At 55.6% G+C, this 23,455-nt stretch overlaps 1 protein-coding gene across 1 annotated transcript in view; it reads right to left on the bottom strand.

The window, feature by feature from the left end:
• TSNARE1 (t-SNARE domain containing 1) overlaps positions 1 to 23,455 on the bottom strand; it is a 125,717-nt gene that overhangs the window by 23,613 nt on the left and 78,649 nt on the right. Inside the window, 1 exon segment of the mRNA XM_066379665.1 lies at positions 22,530 to 22,612. Within this exon segment, the coding sequence (XP_066235762.1) occupies positions 22,530 to 22,612 (83 nt within the window).

A 23,455-nucleotide genomic window follows, 5' to 3' on the forward strand; every position in this document is an offset into this window, starting at 1 on the left:
CTGCTTCCTGAAGACCCAGCCCCCCACACCCCTTCTAGCCCTCACCTGCTTCCTGAAGACCCAGCCCCCCACACCCCTTCTAGCCCTCACCGGCTTCCTGAAGACCCAGCCCCCACACCCCTTCTAGCCCTCACCTGCTTCCTGCAGACCCAGCCCCCCACACCCCTCTAGCCCTCACCTGCCTGAAGACCCAGCCCCCCACACCCCTTCTAGCCCTCACCGGCTTCCTGAAGACCCAGCCCCCAGACCCTTCTAGCCCTCACCTGCTTCCTGAAGACCCAGCCACCCGGAGAAGCCCCCATCCAGAAAGTGAGCTACTGTGCTCCCAACACGGCCCCAAGGTGAGGGAGGGGTCAGGCCCACACGCTCACACATGCGTACACACGACACACACACATAACACTCGTGCACACACATGCTTGCACAAGTTCACCATCACCGCGTGCACCCACACTGCCCCGGGTTGTGAGCAGGTGCTCACTGCATGTCCATCATATCTTGGACAAGCCTCTCCAGCCCGAGTCCCCTCTGTGCAGTGGGTGACAGACTCCCCACCTAGAGGCTGCTGTGTAGACAGGCACCAACGGTCACCCCACCCTCAGAGGCTGGGCACTTCTCACTTTAAGATGATTCCACTGCCTGACCAGGCGGTGGCACAGTGGATAGAGCGTCGGACTGGGATGTGGAGGACCCAGGCTCGAAAATCCAAGGTCACCAGCTTGAGCACGGGCTCATCTGGTTTGAGCAAAGCTCACCAGTTTGAACAAAGCTCACCAGCTTGAGCCCAAAGTCCCTGGCTTGAGCAAGGGGTCACTTAGTCTGCTGTAGCCCTCCCCACCCCTGGTCAAGGCACATATGAGAAAGCAATCAATGAATAACTAAGGAGCCACAACAAAGAATTGGTGCTTCTCACCTCTCCCATTCTGTCTGTCCCTATCTGTCCTCCACCCTGGGCTGGCCCAGCGCTGGGGTTTAATTAGCCACGCTCTGTGGCAGTTTCTCCTGAGCCTCAAGGACACCCCCCGCCGTGGTCTATGAAACAGGAATGTCTCGGCAACCTGAGCCACCCCCAGCCACAGCCCGGCCGTCGGCGCTGGCCCTCCCAGCACTGGAGGTGGGCGCCGTGTGCGTGAGGATGCACCCAGGTGAGGGGTCAGCACAGGGGGCTCCAGGGATACTCCCAAGGGCAGGCCCCCTTATCCCTCTGCACAGACACCTCACGGATAAAGGAAGGGCAACAGGGCCCCCACCTGGGAGAGGCCGAGGCCCCGTCCTCGCTCAGCCTGGGCAGGAGCTGCAGGAGTCAGGGCTCTGTGTCGCCTGCGCCTCCCAGAGCCTCCCAGAGCTGCCCGAGCACAAGCATGGCCCCAGGACCCACGGCCTGAAGGCTCAGCACGCCCAGCCCTGAGTCAGCACCAGCACAGACAGCAGGAAGGTCACCCCACGCCCCCCACATCACGGGTGCAGTCCAGCAGATGCAGACAAGGGGGCCACCCCCAAAGTCACAATGAACCCGGGCTGTGGCCATGTGCCCTCGAATGCAGGCCCACCTGAGCTGTTGGAGGGAATCGGGGTTGCAGGGGCCTCATCAGGAGGGGGCTTTGTCAGGAAGAGCCCCCCAAGCAGAAAAGGGCAGAGCCCTGGCTAACCATGCTGAGCAGTTAGGGACACAGCCGCGATCCCTCGTGCGCTGTGACCTCCACGCCTGCTGCACGGACACAGCCCTGCGCCTCGCGGTCAGAGTACCCAGCAGGCCGAGCGGGGTCTCGTCTGAGGTCTCTATTCACCCAAGCAGGCCTGGCCTCCCATCCGTCTCCCCACTCACCTCTGCTTTCCCTCCACGCTGGGGACCTGCCCCCCGCAGCCCCCTGCAGGCACGACTCAGCGCCAGGCAGGCAGCCAGGCGGGGTCTCGCCCTCCGCTGGACCTGGGTTCGCTCAGAAGCCGAGCGGCTTAGGCCACCCTCTGCCCCAGCCCCACGGCCCACGGGCCCCAGCCCCGCCCCACTGAAGGCCTCTGCCCCAAGGCCCACGGGCCCCAGCCCCGCCCCACTGAAGGCCCCAGCCCCAGCCCCACGGCCCACGGGCCCCAGCCCCGCCCCACTGAAGGCCTCTGCCCCAGCCCCATGGCCCACGGGCCCCAGCCCCGCCCCACTGAAGGCCTCTGCCCCCAGCCCCACGGGCCACGGGCCCCAGCCCCGCCCCACTGAAGGCCTCTGCCCCAGCCCCACGGCCCACGGGCCCCAGCCCCGCCCCACTGAAGGCCTCTGCCCCAGCCCCACGGCCCACGGGCCCCAGCCCCGCCCCACTGAAGGCCTCTGCCCCCAGCCCCAAGGGCCACGGGCCCCAGCCCTGCCCCACTGAAGGCCTCTGCCCCAGCCCCATGGCCCACGGGCCCCAGCCCCACCCCGCCCCACTGAAGGCCTCTGCTCCTGAGTCTCCTGACCTCAGCCCGTGCGTGGACCGGGCCCAAGCCTGGACGCATGGGGGGTCGGTCCTCAGCGGCTCCTGGCAGAAGCACAGGAGTACACACCACGAGGCACGCAGCTACTGAGCGCCTTCTGCACAGTGAGCAGCTGGCCAGGCAGGGGCGGCCAGAGCCCTGCTTCCTGGGGCTTGTGTCCTGCTCAGGAGACACAGGCTGAGCCCGGGAGGACACGTCCTCACGGGGAGTGTCAGCGGGCGGCAGAGAGAAGGGTCAGCACTCCCCTCTGACGAGCATGTCGTTCAGCAAAGACCCAGACGTGACCAGCAGGCAGGACACGGTAAGCAGGAGCAGGATGGGCGGGAGGGTGGGGAGGGAGACGGACAGCAGTGGACACCGGACAGCAGTGGACACCGGACAGCAGTGGACACCAGCAAAGGCCAGCCAGGAAGGGCACTCCAGCCTTCGGCCGCCAGCCGACCGCAACTATACGGTCCTGGGAACAGAACGCCGCCATGACCAAATGCTTACCACGCGGAAAGGGCCTGGGCCCGGCCGGCAGAGCCAGCTGCCCCCGGTCAACGTCATCCCGGCATCCCGGTCGGCCCGGCAGCCCACGGGGCCGGGGGAGGGGTCAGTCCTCCTTCAATCAGTGCTTTTCAGCCTTCCTGCTGACACGAGTTCCAAAGAGGCCGGCCCCATGACACAGCGGTTCACTGATACTTTATTTAGCGTTACACACCTGAGGTAGTGAGACGACGGCCTGTAGTGTCCCCTTCCCACGTGGCACCTGCTTTACTCAGAAGCAGGCACTCCAGGATCTCCCTCCTCCTCTGTTCTCTGGGAAAGTCTGCTCTCAGACCCTCTAAACTCTTTTTTTTTTTTACTTTTTATTAATTTTTAGAGAGGAGAGAGAATGAGAGAGAGAGAGAGAGAGAAGGGGGAGGGAGGAGCATCAACTCCCATATGTGCCTTGACCAGGCAAGCCCAGGGTTTTGAACCGGCGACCTCAGCGTTCCAGGTCGATGCTTTATCCACTGCGCCACCACAGGTTAGGCATCAAACCCTGTAGTTTAATGTTTCCACTTGGAAAGATCTCTTCCCACCGACTCAATCCCTTTAAATGCCCAGGACGGCGGGCACGCACTTGTCAGTATCATCCGCGCCCACGAGTGGCACTTTGCTAGGAAATCGGTCCATTTTCTTTCCTAAGTTTCCAAATCTGTTGGCTTACAATTGTTTATGGAATTCTCTTAGGGATTTTGGAGTTTCTGCTCTTTTCCGTTCCGGATCAAACCTCTCGAGGGCTTGGTCTGTTTTCACGGTCTCTCCCGAGACGCAGCCCTCGGCTCCGTGGAGACAGCGCTGCTGGGCCCCGTCCTCTCCTTGCTGCGTCCTCCGGGTTGACCCTGCGGGCCTTACTCGTGTTTTGCCTCTTGGATATCGCAAAGCGTGGGTGTCCTGTCCTCCTCCTCTTCCCCTACAAGCGCGTAAGGCTCTGCTCTCCTCTGAGGGGTCCCGCAGCTGTGGGTGTGAGGCATGTGCGTGACTGGTCACATCTGTCTTTTTTACTTCGCCAACCATTTCTTCTGCGACCTCAGAATTATTTAGAACTGTTCTTGAACGTCCAAACAGACAAGGAACTTTTTATGTTTTTGCTACTGATATCAAATGATCACAGTTTTCTAATCACAATTCCTGATAACTGCAGCGTTTCCTGCACGACTGATTCTTTGAAGTTTGCCGACACTGGGTTTATGACCTAATTTGCAGACAAAATTTGTAAATGTCCATCCCAGACAAGAAAAAAACTAAAGGAGTTCGTCGCTACCAAACCAGTATTACAAAAAATGTTAAAGAACAAGAAAAAACTAAAAAAATGAATAAAATGGCAGTAACCACATACTAACCAGTTACTTTAAATGTAAATGAATTAAGTACTCCAATCAAAAGACACAGGGTGGCTGAATGGGTAAGAAAACATGCTGTCTACAAGAGACTCACTTCAGACAAGAGACACAGAGACAGAAAGAAAAGGGATGGAAAAAGATATTTCATGAAAGTGACAATTTTTTAAAAGCTGGGGCAGCAATACTTATGTCAGACAAAAGAGACTTTAAAACAAAGGCTACGACAAGAGAAAGAAGGACCCAGTGGTTCCACTTCTGGACATTTATCCGAAGAACCCTAAAATGCTGACTCAGAAAGACACGTGTACCCCTACGCTCATTGCTGCATTATTCACAACAGCCAAGATATGGAAGCACCCTCAGTGCCCGTCAGCAAGCAACTGGATAAAGACGCTGTGGTACATTGATACAACAGACTATTACTCGGCCATAAAAGAAAAATAAAAAATGGAGAATGAAATCTTGCCATCTGCAACAACAAGGGTGGGCCCAGAGGGCGTTAGGCTGAGTATAGTAAGTCGGACAGAAAAGGAAATCCCAGATAACTTCACAGATCTGTAGAATCTAAAAAACAAAATAAGCAAACAAACAAAACAGAAAGAAACTCACAGACACAGAGGACAATCTGATGGTGCCAGATTCAGAAACAGACTCACAGACACACAGGACAATCTGATGGTGCCAGATTCAGAAACAGACTCACAGACACAGAGGACAATCTGATGGTGCCAGATTCAGAAACAGACTCACAGACACACAGGACAATCTGATGGTGCCAGATTCAGAAACAGACTCACAGACACACAGGACAATCTGATGGTGCCAGATTCAGAAACAGACTCACAGACACAGAGGACAATCTGATGGTGCCAGATTCAGAAACAGACTCACAGACACAGAGGACAATCTGATGGTGCCAGATTCAGAAACAGACTCACAGACACAGAGGACAATCTGATGGTGCCAGATTCAGAAACAGACTCACAGACACAGAGGACAATCTGATGGTGCCAGATTCAGAAACAGACTCACAGACACAGAGGACAATCTGATGGTGCCAGATTCAGACAGACTCACAGACACAGAGGACAATCTGATGGTGCCAGATTCAGAAACAGACTCACAGACACAGAGGACAATCTGATGGTGCCAGATTCAGAAACAGACTCACAGACACACAGAACAATCTGATGGTGCCAGATTCAGACAGACTCACAGACACACAGAACAATCTGATGGTGCCAGATTCAGAAACAGACTCACAGACACAGAGGACAATCTGATGGTGCCAGATTCAGACAGACTCACAGACACACAGAACAATCTGATGGTGCCAGATTCAGAAACAGACTCACAGACACAGAGAACAATCTGATGGTGCCAGATTCAGAAACAGACTCACAGACACAGAGGACAATCTGATGGTGCCAGATTCAGACAGACTCACAGACACAGAGGACAATCTGATGGTGCCAGATTCAGAAACAGACTCACAGACACAGAGGACAATCTGATGGTGCCAGATTCAGAAACAGACTCACAGACACACATAACAATCTGATGGTGACAGATTCAGACAGACTCACAGACACACAGAACAATCTGATGGTGCCAGATTCAGAAACAGACTCACAGACACAGAGGACAATCTGATGGTGCCAGATTCAGACAGACTCACAGACACACAGAACAATCTGATGGTGCCAGATTCAGAAACAGACTCACAGACACAGAGAACAATCTGATGGTGCCAGATTCAGACAGACTCACAGACACAGAGGACAATCTGATGGTGCCAGATTCAGAAACAGACTCACAGACACACAGAACAATCTGATGGTGCCAGATTCAGAAACAGACTCACAGACACACAGAACAATCTGATGGTGCCAGATTCAGAAACAGACTCACAGACACAGAGGACAATCTGATGGTGCCAGATTCAGACAGACTCACAGACACAGAGGACAATCTGATGGTGCCAGATTCAGAAACAGACTCACAGACACAGAGGACAATCTGATGGTGCCAGATTCAGAAACAGACTCACAGACACACAGAACAATCTGATGGTGCCAGATTCAGACAGACTCACAGACACACAGAACAATCTGATGGTGCCAGATTCAGAAACAGACTCACAGACACAGAGGACAATCTGATGGTGCCAGATTCAGACAGACTCACAGACACACAGAACAATCTGATGGTGCCAGATTCAGAAACAGACTCACAGACACAGAGAACAATCTGATGGTGCCAGATTCAGACAGACTCACAGACACAGAGGACAATCTGATGGTGCCAGATTCAGAAACAGACTCACAGACACACAGAACAATCTGATGGTGCCAGATTCAGAAACAGACTCACAGACACACAGAACAATCTGATGGTGCCAGATTCAGAAACAGACTCACAGACACAGAGGACAATCTGATGGTGCCAGATTCAGACAGACTCACAGACACAGAGGACAATCTGATGGTGCCAGATTCAGAAACAGACTCACAGACACAGAGGACAATCTGATGGTGCCAGATTCAGAAACAGACTCACAGACACACAGAACAATCTGATGGTGCCAGATTCAGACAGACTCACAGACACACAGAACAATCTGATGGTGCCAGATTCAGAAACAGACTCACAGACACAGAGGACAATCTGATGGTGCCAGATTCAGACAGACTCACAGACACACAGAACAATCTGATGGTGCCAGATTCAGAAACAGACTCACAGACACAGAGAACAATCTGATGGTGCCAGATTCAGACAGACTCACAGACACAGAGGACAATCTGATGGTGCCAGATTCAGAAACAGACTCACAGACACACAGAACAATCTGATGGTGCCAGATTCAGAAACAGACTCACAGACACACAGAACAATCTGATGGTGCCAGATTCAGAAACAGACTCACAGACACAGAGGACAATCTGATGGTGCCAGATTCAGAAACAGACTCACAGACACAGAGAACAATCTGATGGTGCCAGATTCAGAAACAGACTCACAGACACAGAGAACAATCTGATGGTGCCAGATTCAGAAACAGACTCACAGACACAGAGGACAATCTGATGGTGCCAGATTCAGACAGACTCACAGACACAGAGAACAATCTGATGGTGCCAGATTCAGAAACAGACTCACAGACACAGAGGACAATCTGATGGTGCCAGATTCAGACAGACTCACAGACACACAGAACAATCTGATGGTGCCAGATTCAGAAACAGACTCACAGACACAGAGGACAATCTGATGGTGCCAGATTCAGACAGACTCACAGACACAGAGGACAATCTGATGGTGCCAGATTCAGAAACAGACTCACAGACACAGAGGACAATCTGATGGTGCCAGATTCAGAAACAGACTCACAGACACAGAGGACAATCTGATGGTGCCAGATTCAGAAACAGACTCACAGACACACAGAACAATCTGATGGTGCCAGATTCAGACAGACTCACAGACACACAGAACAATCTGATGGTGCCAGATTCAGAAACAGACTCACAGACACACAGAACAATCTGATGGTGCCAGATTCAGAAAGACTCACAGACACGGAGAACAATCTGATGGTGCCAGATTCAGAAACAGACTCACAGACACAGAGGACAATCTGATGGTGCCAGATTCAGAAAGACTCACAGACACACAGAACAATCTGATGGTGCCAGATTCAGAAACAGACTCACAGACACACAGAACAATCTGATGGTGCCAGATTCAGAAAGACTCACAGACACGGAGAACAATCTGATGGTGCCTGATTCAGAAACAGACTCACAGACACAGAGGACAATCTGATGGTGCCAGATTCAGAAACAGACTCACAGACACAGAGGACAATCTGATGGTGCCAGATTCAGACAGACTCACAGACACAGAGGACAATCTGATGGTGCCAGATTCAGAAACAGACTCACAGACACAGAGGACAATCTGATGGTGCCAGATTCAGAAACAGACTCACAGACACAGAGGACAATCTGATGGTGCCAGATTCAGAAACAGACTCACAGACACACAGAACAATCTGATGGTGCCAGATTCAGACAGACTCACAGACACACAGAACAATCTGATGGTGCCAGATTCAGAAACAGACTCACAGACACACAGAACAATCTGATGGTGCCAGATTCAGAAAGACTCACAGACACGGAGAACAATCTGATGGTGCCAGATTCAGAAACAGACTCACAGACACAGAGGACAATCTGATGGTGCCAGATTCAGAAAGACTCACAGACACACAGAACAATCTGATGGTGCCAGATTCAGAAACAGACTCACAGACACACAGAACAATCTGATGGTGCCAGATTCAGAAAGACTCACAGACACGGAGAACAATCTGATGGTGCCTGATTCAGAAACAGACTCACAGACACAGAGGACAATCTGATGGTGCCAGATTCAGAAACAGACTCACAGACACGGAGAACAATCTGATGGTGCCAGATTCAGAAAGACTCACAGACACAGAGGACAATCTGATGGTGCCAGATTCAGAAAGACTCACAGACACAGAGGACAATCTGATGGTGCCAGATTCAGACAGACTCACAGACACACAGAACAATCTGATGGTGCCAGATTCAGAAAGACTCACAGACACGGAGAACAATCTGATGGTGCTAGATTCAGAAACAGACTCACAGACACACAGAACAATCTGATGGTGCCAGATTCAGAAACAGACTCACAGACACAGAGGACAATCTGATGGTGCCAGATTCAGAAAGACTCACAGACACGGAGAACAATCTGATGGTGCTAGATTCAGAAACAGACTCACAGACACACAGAACAATCTGATGGTGCCAGATTCAGAAACAGACTCACAGACACACAGAACAATCTGATGGTGCCAGATTCAGAAACAGACTCACAGACACAGAGGACAATCTGATGGTGCCAGATTCAGAAACAGACTCACAGACACAGAGAACAATCTGATGGTGCCAGATTCAGAAACAGACTCACAGACACACAGAACAATCTGATGGTGCCAGATTCAGAAAGACTCACAGACACAGAGGACAATCTGATGGTGCCAGATTCAGAAACAGACTCACAGACACAGAGGACAATCTGATGGTGCCAGATTCAGAAACAGACTCACAGACACACAGAACAATCTGATGGTGCCAGATTCAGAAACAGACTCACAGACACAGAGAACAATCTGATGGTGCCAGATTCAGACAGACTCACAGACACACAGAACAATCTGATGGTGCCAGATTCAGAAACAGACTCACAGACACACAGAACAATCTGATGGTGCCAGATTCAGAAACAGACTCACAGACACAGAGAACAATCTGATGGTGCCAGATTCAGAAACAGACTCACAGACAAAGAGAACAATCTGATGGTGCCAGATTCAGAAACAGACTCACAGACACAGAGGACAATCTGATGGTTCCAGATTCAGACAGACTCACAGACACAGAGAACAATCTGATGGTGCCAGATTCAGAAACAGACTCACAGACACACAGAACAATCTGATGGTGCCAGATTCAGGAACAGACTCACAGACACAGAGGACAATCTGATGGTGCCAGATTCAGAAACAGACTCACAGACACAGAGGACAATCTGATGGTGCCAGATTCAGAAACAGACTCACAGACACACAGAACAATCTGATGGTGCCAGATTCAGACAGACTCACAGACACACAGAACAATCTGATGGTGCCAGATTCAGAAACAGACTCACAGACACAGAGAACAATCTGATGGTGCCAGATTCAGAAAGACTCACAGACACAGAGGACAATCTGATGGTGCCAGATTCAGACAGACTCACAGACACACAGAACAATCTGATGGTGCCAGATTCAGAAACAGACTCACAGACACACAGAACAATCTGATGGTGCCAGATTCAGACAGACTCACAGACACACAGAACAATCTGATGGTGCCAGATTCAGAAACAGACTCACAGACACAGAGGACAATCTGATGGTGCCAGATTCAGAAACAGACTCACAGACACACAGGACAATCTGATGGTGCCAGATTCAGAAACAGACTCACAGACACAGAGGACAATCTGATGGTGCCAGATTCAGAAACAGACTCACAGACACAGAGGACAATCTGATGGTGCCAGATTCAGAAACAGACTCACAGACACACAGAGGACAATCTGATGGTGCCAGATTCAGAAACAGACTCACAGACACACAGAACAATCTGATGGTGCCAGATTCAGACAGACTCACAGACACACAGAACAATCTGATGGTGCCAGATTCAGAAACAGACTCACAGACACACAGAACAATCTGATGGTGCCAGATTCAGAAACAGACTCACAGACACACAGAACAATCTGATGGTGCCAGATTCAGAAACAGACTCACAGACACAGAGGACAATCTGATGGTGCCAGATTCAGAAACAGACTCACAGACACACAGAACAATCTGATGGTGCCAGATTCAGAAACAGACTCACAGACACACAGAACAATCTGATGGTGCCACATTCAGAAAGACTCACAGACACAGAGGACAATCTGATGGTGCCAGATTCAGAAACAGACTCACAGACACAGAGGACAATCTGATGGTGCCAGATTCAGAAACAGACTCACAGACACACAGAACAATCTGATGGTGCCAGATTCAGAAACAGACTCACAGACACAGAGAACAATCTGATGGTGCCAGATTCAGACAGACTCACAGACACACAGAACAATCTGATGGTGCCAGATTCAGAAACAGACTCACAGACACAGAGAACAATCTGATGGTGCCAGATTCAGAAACAGACTCACAGACAAAGAGAACAATCTGATGGTGCCAGATTCAGAAACAGACTCACAGACACAGAGGACAATCTGATGGTTCCAGATTCAGACAGACTCACAGACACAGAGAACAATCTGATGGTGCCAGATTCAGAAACAGACTCACAGACACACAGAGGACAATCTGATGGTGCCAGATTCAGAAACAGACTCACAGACACACAGAACAATCTGATGGTGCCAGATTCAGAAACAGACTCACAGACACGGAGGACAATCTGATGGTGCCAGATTCAGAAACAGACTCACAGACACGGAGAACAATCTGATGGTGCCAGATTCAGAAACAGACTCACAGACACGGAGAACAATCTGATGGTGCCAGATTCAGAAAGACTCACAGACACACAGGACAATCTGATGGTGCCAGATTCAGAAACAGACTCACAGACACAGAGGACAATCTGATGGTGCCAGATTCAGAAACAGACTCACAGACACACAGAACAATCTGATGGTGCCAGATTCAGACAGACTCACAGACACACAGAACAATCTGATGGTGCCAGATTCAGAAACAGACTCACAGACACAGAGGACAATCTGATGGTGCCAGATTCAGACAGACTCACAGACACACAGAACAATCTGATGGTGCCAGATTCAGAAACAGACTCACAGACACAGAGAACAATCTGATGGTGCCAGATTCAGACAGACTCACAGACACAGAGGACAATCTGATGGTGCCAGATTCAGAAACAGACTCACAGACACACAGAACAATCTGATGGTGCCAGATTCAGAAACAGACTCACAGACACACAGAACAATCTGATGGTGCCAGATTCAGAAACAGACTCACAGACACAGAGGACAATCTGATGGTGCCAGATTCAGAAACAGACTCACAGACACAGAGAACAATCTGATGGTGCCAGATTCAGAAACAGACTCACAGACACAGAGAACAATCTGATGGTGCCAGATTCAGAAACAGACTCACAGACACAGAGGACAATCTGATGGTGCCAGATTCAGACAGACTCACAGACACAGAGAACAATCTGATGGTGCCAGATTCAGAAACAGACTCACAGACACAGAGGACAATCTGATGGTGCCAGATTCAGACAGACTCACAGACACACAGAACAATCTGATGGTGCCAGATTCAGAAACAGACTCACAGACACAGAGGACAATCTGATGGTGCCAGATTCAGACAGACTCACAGACACAGAGGACAATCTGATGGTGCCAGATTCAGAAACAGACTCACAGACACAGAGGACAATCTGATGGTGCCAGATTCAGAAACAGACTCACAGACACAGAGGACAATCTGATGGTGCCAGATTCAGAAACAGACTCACAGACACACAGAACAATCTGATGGTGCCAGATTCAGAAACAGACTCACAGACACACAGAACAATCTGATGGTGCCAGATTCAGAAACAGACTCACAGACACACAGAACAATCTGATGGTGCCAGATTCAGAAACAGACTCACAGACACACAGAACAATCTGATGGTGCCAGATTCAGAAACAGACTCACAGACACAGAGGACAATCTGATGGTGCCAGATTCAGAAACAGACTCACAGACACACAGAGGACAATCTGATGGTGCCAGATTCAGAAACAGACTCACAGACACAGAGGACAATCTGATGGTGCCAGATTCAGAAACAGACTCACAGACACAGAGGACAATCTGATGGTGCCAGATTCAGAAACAGACTCACAGACACAGAGGACAATCTGATGGTGCCAGATTCAGAAACAGACTCACAGACACACAGAACAATCTGATGGTGCAAGATTCAGACAGACTCACAGACACACAGAACAATCTGATGGTGCCAGATTCAGAAACAGACTCACAGACACACAGAACAATCTGATGGTGCCAGATTCAGAAACAGACTCACAGACACAGAGAACAATCTGATGGTGCCAGATTCAGAAACAGACTCACAGACACAGAGGACAATCTGATGGTGCCAGATTCAGAAACAGACTCACAGACACAGAGGACAATCTGATGGTGCCAGATTCAGAAACAGACTCACAGACACAGAGGACAATCTGATGGTGCCAGATTCAGGAACAGACTCACAGACACACAGAACAATCTGATGGTGCCAGATTCAGAAACAGACTCACAGACACAGAGGACAATCTGATGGTGCCAGATTCAGAAACAGACTCACAGACACAGAGGACAATCTGATGGTGCCAGATTCAGAAACAGACTCACAGACACACAGAACAATCTGATGGTGCAAGATTCAGACAGACTCACAGACACACAGAACAATCTGATGGTGCCAGATTCAGAAACAGACTCACAGACACACAGAACAATCTGATGGTGCCAGATTCAGAAACAGACTCACAGACACAGAGAACAATCTGATGGTGCCAGATTCAGGAACAGACTCACAGACACAGAGGACAATCTGATGGTGCCAGATTCAGAAACAGACTCACAGACACAGAGGACAATCTGATGGTGCCAGATTCAGAAACAGACTCACAGACACAGAGGACAATCTGATGGTGCCAGATTCAGGAACAGACTCACAGACACACAGAACAATCTGATGGTGCCAGATGTCGGGGGGGGGGGGGGCGGGAGTGGAAAAGGGGAAGAGATTAAGAAGTACGAATTGGTAGGGGAAAGGCCCAAGGATGCCAAGCACAGCACAGGGAGTATGGGCAATCATCTGTAATACTTAGGTAGGCAGTCAGACGGACACGCGGCTGATGGAGGGAACCACTTCGTAAGCTATACAAATGTCTAACCGCTATGTGGCACACCTGAAACTAAAATAATATTGTATGCCAACTGTAATTGAAAGGCAAAAAATACTTTTTAAAAATGTGTAAGCATCCAGGCGTACCAGAGAATGTGTACTGTTCGTGCAGGGTCTGTAAGTCAAGTGCTAATTGCTACTGAACTCTAATTTCTTGTCTGTGTGCTTCTGCTCTCAGGATGGGTTCCCCCTGTAGGAGGGAAGTGGTTGCCGTTACTTGTTTGATTTGAGCTCTTTTATTAGGTGCAGAGACAAGCGGAGAGCTGTCCACCCTCCTGATGAGCTGAAGCGCTACAGAGTAATTCTACTTCTGTCTTCATACGACGTACACTCGCCTTCATGTTCAAGTCCATTTTGCCAAGTTGGTGCTACCACCAGCTTTCTTTGACAAAGCTTCTGACTGACTTCATCTTTCTTTGGACTCCCCTCTCACCACTGCTACTTTTTTAGGTTTTAGTGCATGTCTTGTAAACACACAGAGATACTTAGTTTCTTCCAAAAAGATACTTTGTTTCTTTTCACCCACTCACCCTCCAGGTCCCAGGGGCTCATGCGATCTTTTCCTTAAGCAAACTGAACCTGGGTGGTTCCAAAATCTTGTATCCTGTTTCCTATTTGTCCTCTTTTTCTTCTGTATTATTTCTGCTTCTTCCCCCCAACCCCGCCGTTCTTTTCTTATTCAATAAGGATTTTTGTTTAATTGTATTCCTATTTCATTTTTACTGGTTTGAAAGTTATACACTCTAACACCGCTGTTAGAAGTTATCCTCGCCTTAAATTTTATGGTTTTTTAATTTAAAGAAACTAAACAAAACTGGTTTGTCTGTGTGGCTAGTTCTATGAGATTTTATCACTTAGATTCCTGAAACCACCACCATGAGCGGATGCGGATTGCTGCACCACAAGGGGGCGCTCAAGGTGCACCCACCCACCCACCCACCCCATCTCCAGACCTGACCCATTTCCATCCCCTCAACTTCGCCGCTTTGGGAATGTTCTACACAGGGAGTCACACAGCTGGGACCTTTGAGACTGGCCTTGGCACTCAGAGAAATGCCCTGCCCGAGCCTGCCAGGTGACCCGTCCATCTTCCCTGCCGAGTAGTACTCCATCGTAACGAATGCTCCACAGCTCAATCGTTTACCTGCAGAGGGACCCCTGGGTTATTTCCGATTTGAAGCTTATCACAAATAAAGAAGCAACAAACACTTGTGTACGGTTTCTTCACGTCTACAGGCTAAACGCCAGGCACACGCGATGGTTGAGGAGTACAGCAGACAACGTGGGAATGGTCCAGGTTCTCTGTCCCTTGCTTCTCTTACTTTCTATCTCATTTACTGTGGATGTCTCTAATGGGTGCTGGTGTTGACCACCTTTCCAGGTGCTTGTCTGCTAGCCACAGATCTTCTTGGGTGAAGTATAGGCTCAAATCTTTGCCCATTTTCTAACTGAATTGTTTTCTTACTGTTGAATTCAGCAGAGCTCTTTACATATTCAGGATACACGTCCTCTGTCACGTATGTCATCGCAAACATGTTCCTCCAGGAAGAAGCTGTGTTTTCCTCCCCTTAATAGGGCCTTCTGCGGAGTATTAGGTTTTTAATTTTGATGAAGGAGCCCCCGAGTCTTTGCCATGCATAGGCGTTGACAGATGTTAAATTTAATACTTAGCTTCCCCACAAATAACACACACTCGGAATACTTCAGCAAGTCTTCCCAGATAAAATATCATCATCCAGCTGTTCTGTCCTTCCGAAAACTTTGCCCCACCAACGAGACGCTGTGTTCATCGTTATTATTCGTAAGACGGGTGACTGCCTCACACAGCCGTATGGCGCAGCCTGCACCGTGGGCCTGGCACTGTGGGTCTCCCTCGTGACCGGTGTGCTCCTCCTCCGCACCGTGGGCCTGGCACTGTGGGTCTCCCTCGAGACCGGCGTGCTCTGCCTCCGTCCCGAAGTCCCCTCTCCAAAGACCCCTCCGCGCACGCCGCTTGGGACAAGCCCTCAAAGACTTCTCGTGTACAGCAGTCTCTGCACTTCGGTCCTGGGCAGGCAGTTCCAGGTTGATGGTTCTTCTCTGGCCCCTTTGTAGACATGACTTCACCGCTGTCTATTTCCATCGCTGCTGGTGTGGGCTGAGCCCGCCCCCCACACCCCTCCCAGGCCCGTCCCTCCCGCTGCCCAGGAGTGCGGAGTGCAGGCTCAGCTGGCCGCGGACGGACCCCAGCTGGATCCCCGCCCGTCTCCCCAGAGGCCAGCACCACATGCTCCCTCACAAGCTCGACTCTGACCAGCTCCGGGCTATGTCAAGACCACAACCTCAGCCCTGAAGGGTCTCCAGGCCACCCCCACTCTCCCCTCCCAAGAGAAGGAGCTGCCAGAGCCCCAGGTGTGGGTGTGGCACCCCTGGATCAACCTTGGGTCCCTTGAGCACATGAACGCCCCTCCCTGGAGGCCAGGCAGGGCCTCTGCTCCCGCTCCCTGCAGCCTGAGCTCCTTGGTGCACCCCGGACCACGACCCCACACAGAGGCACCCCTCCCAGTCACTGCGGAGCCTCAGCACCCGGCGGCCCTGGGCTCCGGCCTCAGAGGGCAGAGGGCAGAGGGCAGGCCAGGCTGTGGGGGCGGGCAGACCAGGACGTGCCGCCTTGCCCTCAGCACCTGGCGGCCCTGGGCTCCGGCCTCAGAGGGCAGAGGGCAGAGGGCAGGCCAGGCTGTGGGGGTGGACAGACCAGGACGTGCCGCCAGGCGTCCCCCACAGCAGGGCGGCCGGTGCCCGCTCAGCGCCCTCCCTAACAGCCCCTCGTCCGGGCTGAAGTGATAAAGGTACTTCCCAGCTCCTACCGCACCTGCACCTTCGTGTGGGCACCTCCCTTCCCACCAGTGGAAGGAGATGCCAGCAGACGCACCCCTCAAGGGAGCGGTGTGTCCCCCTCGGCCCTCCCCGCCCTCCTGCTGCCGGGAGCATGACAGCAGTGGTGGAGCCCCGTGGCCATGCCGGGCCGGGCGGCGTGCTGGAGCGGGGCGCAGGCTGCCTGGGTCTCTGAGGACAACGCAGCTGCACAGCAGCTCTGGACCAGCACCCAAGTTTCTGTGTGAGAGCCACAAGCCTACCCTCTGTAAAACACGCCACGAAACACAGCTCAGACCAGTCTGAACTGGCGCACAGAACCGCACCGAGCACGGCTGTACTGGCTCAGGGCCGGCTTCCGCAGCAGACAGGAGCTTCGGGAGGGCGGGGTCATCAGCCTCGGTAGCTGCTGTGTCCTTGGCACTCACCACAGCGCGGGGCAGAGGACGCAGCCGAGAGGCATTATGGGATTGACCAGGGTCAGGGCTCAGTTGGGACCAGAGCAGGGATGGAGGATTAGCCAGGACCGGAGGCACCATTCACTGCCAACAGAGAATGCCGCCCAGGGTGGACCCTGGTAGCAGACAAGAAGTGCCCACCCCTTCACTGGGAGCAAGGTCTACACAGACGCCGGGAGGTGGCCTGAGACAGGCGCAGACTTGGCAGGGGGAGGAAGCTCCCAGAAGGGGCCGTCTACACGAAGGCCCCACGCAGAGCGGATGGCAAGGTCTGGGGTCGGCCACACGGCCAGAGCAGCTGGATGACCGGCTGGGCCCACAGCAAAACAGCCCCACGCGCTGTCCTGGCTGCCGGGTGCTGGGTGTCCCGGGGGCTCTGGGCAGGCACGCCGGCCTCCGGCCTGGAAAAGGCTTCTACCCACAGGGATCAGGAGGAGGCCACAGGCTGGAGGAGAGCAGGAGGCCCAGGAGCAGGCCCCAGGGGCAGGGCTGTCTGCCCTCCTGCCGGCCCCCAGCAGCCGCCCGGGCTTCGGGGCTGCGCCTGTGCCGGGTCCAGGCAGGGCAGGGGCCAGCGCCAGGGCCCGCACGCGGGCAGAGGGACCAGGATGGAAGGGCGTGAGGCCCGTGGAAGCAGAGGCGCAGCAGGGACACAGAGCCGGTCTCCACCTCCTTACTTGTCAGCATCACTGTCACCAGCACCATCTTTTTTGATTATTTTATGCTTAAATAAGAAAAAAAAAATTTTTTAATCCCAACAAATACAAAAACGGCAATCCTCCCATACAGGACCAGGAACCCGTGCGGACACATCACACCAGATGCGCAGCAGGAGGGGCATCCCGGCTGGCGTCAGCGCCCAGGGAGGAGGGGCGTCCAGGAGTCGCGCAGCCGTCTGGGGCCTCCCTGGGGCCGGCCCCAGGGGGTCTGGGAGCTCTGCAGGCACCACGGCTTCCTCCTGCCGCCTGCAGAGAGCTGCAGGTCACCCCAGGGCCCCTGGCTGTGCCCTCCGTGTAGAACTCTGCTGGGCCGCCAGGCGGCCGGCTTTCCGAAGCCTCACACGTCACCTGGGCCCAACAACGGCGGCAACGGTGGGGCAGCCGCAGGCGACGTCCTCCGTCCTCTCACTCCATGGAGGCCCTGCCTCGTAGGAGGACTGGACCCTAAAGCTCCTCCTCCACCTTCAGGATCATCCCTGAGAAGACCTCCGGGCCCGTGGGGGGAGCCTGGGGGCTGCCCTGGGAGCCCTGGGCAGAGGGGCCGTGGGGAACTGCGGGCGGGGCTCCCGAGGCGGGGTGGGCCCCCACCAGCCGCCCCAGGGCCCGGTTGAGGGCCCCCACCAGCCGCCCCAGGGTCCGGTTGAGGGCCCCCACCAGCCGCCCCAGGGTCCGGTTGAGGGCCCCCACCAGCCGCCCCAGGGTCCGGTTGAGGGCCCCCACCAGCCGCCCCAGGGTCCGGTTGAGGGCCCCCACGCCGTCGGCCAGCCGCTGCAGCAGCAGGTTCTGCTGGGCCAGGAGGAGAGCAGGGCGCCCTGCTGCCGATGGGAGTCCAGGAGCTGCCGCTCGAACTCCGAGGCTTCGGCCACCACGGGTCCCCCGGAGGGCGGGGGCGCGGCAGAGGAGGGAGGGGAGGGCCAGGAGGCCCCCAGGAATGTGGCTGCGGCGGGGGCGGGGGCAGCCTGTGGGGAGACGAGGCGGTGGGCACCGGGAAGGCTCCTTGGAGGTCCACGGAGTCCGGTTCGGGCAGGCTCGGCCCATCCAGAGTCCGTAGGGGCAGCCACGGGCAGCTGGGGGCCTCATCCTCCTCATCAGCTGGCAGAGGGAGACAGGACACGTGAGCCTTCAGTCCTGGGCTGGGTGGCCCAGGAGCGGGAGGTGCCGGCACTGCCACCTGCACGAGGCCCTCGGCACACCTGCTGCTGGTCTCACGGTGCCCTCCCCAGACAGACTCAGCAGGTGACAACTCGCTCCAGTATGTGGACACTGAGACCTAAAGCCGGCCAGTCCAGGCCTGGGGGCAGCCACATCCCCACACGTCCACCCACCCGCCCGCCACCTCCACATCCGTCCATCCATCCGTCCATTCACCTCTCAGCCACCCTTCCTCACGGCATCCATTCCTCCAACGACCCATGCTTCCCTTCACCATCCATCCACCCTGCCGTCACCCACCACTCACACTCCCATCCGCCCACCCGGCACCCATCTGTCTGCACCCACCCCTCCACGTGCAGGTGGCCCAGGACGAGAGGTGAACGTGAGAGTGGAGCCACCCCCGCCGGACAGCAGGAAGCCCTGGACAGAGTCCCACAGACTGGGCTCCATACCCGCTCTCCTGCCCGGCGGCTACGGACCACGGGAACCCTCGTCTGCAGATGAGCAAACACCCTGACGGCAGGGCCCCCACCTCCTCAGCTTGTCTGAGTGGGGTGCCAACAAGCATCCCGGGGGACCCTCAGGGCCCCTACCTCCTCAGCTTATCTGAGGGGATGCCAACAAGCATCCCGGGGGACCCCCAGGGCCCCTACCTCCTCAGCTTGTCTGAGGGGGTGCCAACAAGCATCCCGGGGGACCCACAGGGGCCGACACCCGGGGCTGGGCGGAGTCTGGTCCTGCCGGCTACTTCCTGACATGCCGTGTGGAATGGGAGCGCGTGGACACGGCTGTGGCTGCACCTCCTGGGTCAGGGTCCCTCACCTCACCTATGGCCCAGGGGCTCCTACTGGACAGCCTCACCCCAGGACAGGGACGGGGGTCGAGTCTGAGGTGTCCACAGACACAGGTGGCTGTCCGTGCTGCCGCTGCCTCCTCCACCTCCTCCTGCTCTTCCTCCTCCTCCTCCTCCTGCTCTTCCTCCTCCTCTTCCTCCTCCTCCTGCTCTTCCTCCTCCTCCTCCTCCTGCTCTTCCTCCTCCTCTTCCTCCTCCTCCTGCTCTTCCTCCTCCTCTTCCTCCTCCTCCTGCTCTTCCTCCTCCTCTTCCTCCTCCTCCTCTTCCTCCTCCTCTTCCTCCTCCTCCTCTTCCTCCTGCTCTTCCTCCTCCTCCTCCTGCTCTTCCTCCTCCTCTTCCTCCTCCTCCTGCTCTTCCTCCTCCTCTTCCTCCTCCTCCTCTTCCTCCTGCTCTTCCTCCTCACTGTCACATCTTCCACCCGCAGTCCAGGCATCGGCAGTCCAGTCTTCCCTCCAGGGTCCAGGCACCTGCTGTCCGTCCTCCTCCCACAGTCCGGGATCGGCCGACCCCTCTGACCTGGAGGCCCGCTGCTTCGTTCTTGAGATGAGGCGTTCCAGTGGTCAGGGCCCTGGCAGTGCCCGCCGGGACAGTTCCCACGAGAGAGGCCAGGCCCTGGGCCTCCGATGCATCCACCTTGCCCGTCAGGTGCAGCTGTGCCTTCTGCTCTGGGAGGCCCTGCCAGGGCCAGGCCTGGGAAGTCTGGGGTGCAGGCCTGGCTGCCCGCGATGCACAGAGCGGTGCCTGGGAAGTCTGGGGTGCAGGCCTGGCTGCCCGCGATGCAGAGCGGTGGGCGTGGCCTGGGCAGAGAGCCCCGAGCCGGCGTCAGTGGGCATGACCACCAGCCCTGCCCCTGCCCGTCCTGAAGGCGAGACCTTGGTACAGCCAAGTTCTCCACAGCACGTGTTCCCCACCACGTGTGCGGCCGACCCTCGCTCCCCCCACCTCCAAGTCTGAATGCCACTGACGGAGAAAAGAGGGGTGGGCAGTGGGTGCGGCCTCCACCCTCACACTCCGCACTCCTGCAGAGCACAGGCCCAGACCCTGCGGCCGCCTGTCCCGGCCAGCTGTCGAGGACGGCCTGCCCCACCCGGGCTACCGGAGGCAGGAGAGGGAGGCGTGGGGAGGGAGGGCGCCCCCGGCTCCGCCCACGCCCCTGCTGGGTCCACAGCATCACCCGCGCCTCTCCCCAACCACCGCGACCAGAAACCCCTGTCCAAGCACTCTGACCTCCCAGAGCCCCCAGGGAGCGAAGGCGTCCTCTGCCCACCTCACCCCCCACCCCACTGGCACCGACCCCACACAGCTGTCCACTCTCGCCCACGCTGTCCCGAGCTTGGCCCGGCAGCCTCCCCTTTGGCCTCTGTGCACACTGTCCCCTCTGCCAGGACAATGCCGGCTTGACCTTGCAGATAGCGCGGGCACTCTCCCAGAAAGCTACCCCGCCCAGGCCGGCCTAGGCCTTCAGTCCCTGCCCCTGACGGCCAGCCCACCTACTCCCAAGACACCCGCTCCTCCAAGGACGGGCTCCACGGGGCCCAGCTCTGCATGTCAGGGCCCCGAAGAGCAGAGGGCCACGAGCGACAGAGTGGGGGTGCAGAGAGCGGCTGCCAGCCCCCCCAGCAAACTTGCTGGGGGCTGCAGGTGAGCAAGGAGGCTGGAGCCTGCCCCCCAGGCTGCCCTAGGCCCGGTCCCAACCAAATAAACGCCTGGTACGTGTTCCCTCAGCCAGACGCCTTGTCCTAAGCCAAGTTCTGCTGTGCACACGGAGGGCCCCACCCAGCCTCCAGCCCGTGGGCAGACGCTGAGCCACACAGGCCTCCAGGTGGCAGGTGACTGAGCGGGTCAGGAGGGCCCCACACCCTCCAGGACGGTGGCACACGCCCACGGACCCAGAACAAGGGGGGAGCCCAGGGCTTCCTGCAGGGGCCACTCGGCACAGGTGTGGCCGGGTCCAGGGGAACGTCACGCCCACGCCCGCCGGGGAAGACCGGCCTGGCAGCGCGGCCCTGGCCCTGCTGCACCCGGTGCCCTCAGCAGGGCACAGGGGAGAAGGTGGTGCGAGCACCCTGGAGGCGCAGGCCCTGGCCCTGCTGCACCCGTGCCCTCAGCAGGGCCTAGGGGAGAAGGTGGTGCGAGCACCCTGGAGGCGCAGGCCCTGGCCCTGCTGCACCCGTGCCCTCAGCAGGGCACAGGGGAGAAGGTAGTGCGAGCACCCTGGAGGCGCAGCCCTGGCCCTGCTGCACCCGGTGCCCTCAGCAGGACCACAGGGGAGAAGGTGGTGCGAGCACCCTGGAGGCGCAGGCCCTGGCCCTGCTGCACCCGGTGCCCTCAGCAGGGGCACAGGGGAGAAGGTAGTGCGAGCACCCTGGAGGCGCAGGCCCGCCACCCCTGCCTCTCCCCTCCCCCACGCCACTCCTTCTGGGCTCAGAAAAGACCAGGGGTGTGCCCTTCTCAGACAAGGTCAGGGCCTGGGCGTTCAGAGGACTGGACAGAGGGGGCCGAGGGCCACAGGCTGGCCCCTCTCACCGACTTACTTGGTGCCGGCTGGCTCCAGCCAGGAGCTCGCTGGCGGCCTCTGTGTGCGAGGACGCAGCCTCAAGACTGGCTTCAATGCTATCTGCAAATCAAGACAGAAGCAGTTACTGAGAGGACACCGAGGCCGGGGCTGCAAGAGGGAGCGGACAGGGTCTCCCCCTTTGTGGTCACAGAGGTCCAGGCTAGGAGTCCGGCCTCCTGAGAAGCAGGGGCTACAGAAATGGGGCACTGGGTGGCCTGCCTGGCGTAGGCACTGGCTGGCCCGAGGCACCAGGACAGAGGGCAGCCCACTCAGGAAAGGGTGCAAGCCAGGCTGTTACGAGTCTGCCCCCTGGGCAGCCCCCACAGCCGGCTGGGCCTCTGCAAAGGGGCAGGGCCACATCCTTGTGCATCTTACAGAGCTGCTGGGAGGACCGGGCTGGGGCTGCGAACACACTCCACGCACTGGCGAGGCACGGGGCCCTGACCAGAGAACGAGCATCCTGGCCGCCGGGCCAGTGCTGCACAGTGGGTGGTCTCAATGGCAGTATCAGACACAGCCCCACCCTCAGACATCAGCACGGTGGGTGGTCTCAATGGCACCTATCAGACACAGCCCCACCCTCAGACATCAGCACGGTGGGTGGTCTCAATGGCAGTATCAGACACAGCCCCACCCTCAGACATCAGCACGGTGGGTGGTCTCAATGGCAGTATCAGACACAGCCCCACCCTCAGACATCAGCACGGTGGGTGGTCTCAATGGCACCTATCAGACACAGCCCCACCCTCAGACATCAGCAGGGTGGGTGGTCTCAATGGCACCTATCAGACACAGCCCCACCCTCAGGCATCAGCACGGTGGGTGGTCTCAATGGCACCTATCAGACACAGCCCCACCCTCAGACATCAGCAGGGTGGGTGGTCTCAATGGCATCTATCAGAC

This window comes from Saccopteryx leptura, chromosome 3 (assembly GCF_036850995.1).
Source record: "Saccopteryx leptura isolate mSacLep1 chromosome 3, mSacLep1_pri_phased_curated, whole genome shotgun sequence".
NCBI lineage: Eukaryota > Metazoa > Chordata > Mammalia > Chiroptera > Emballonuridae > Saccopteryx > Saccopteryx leptura.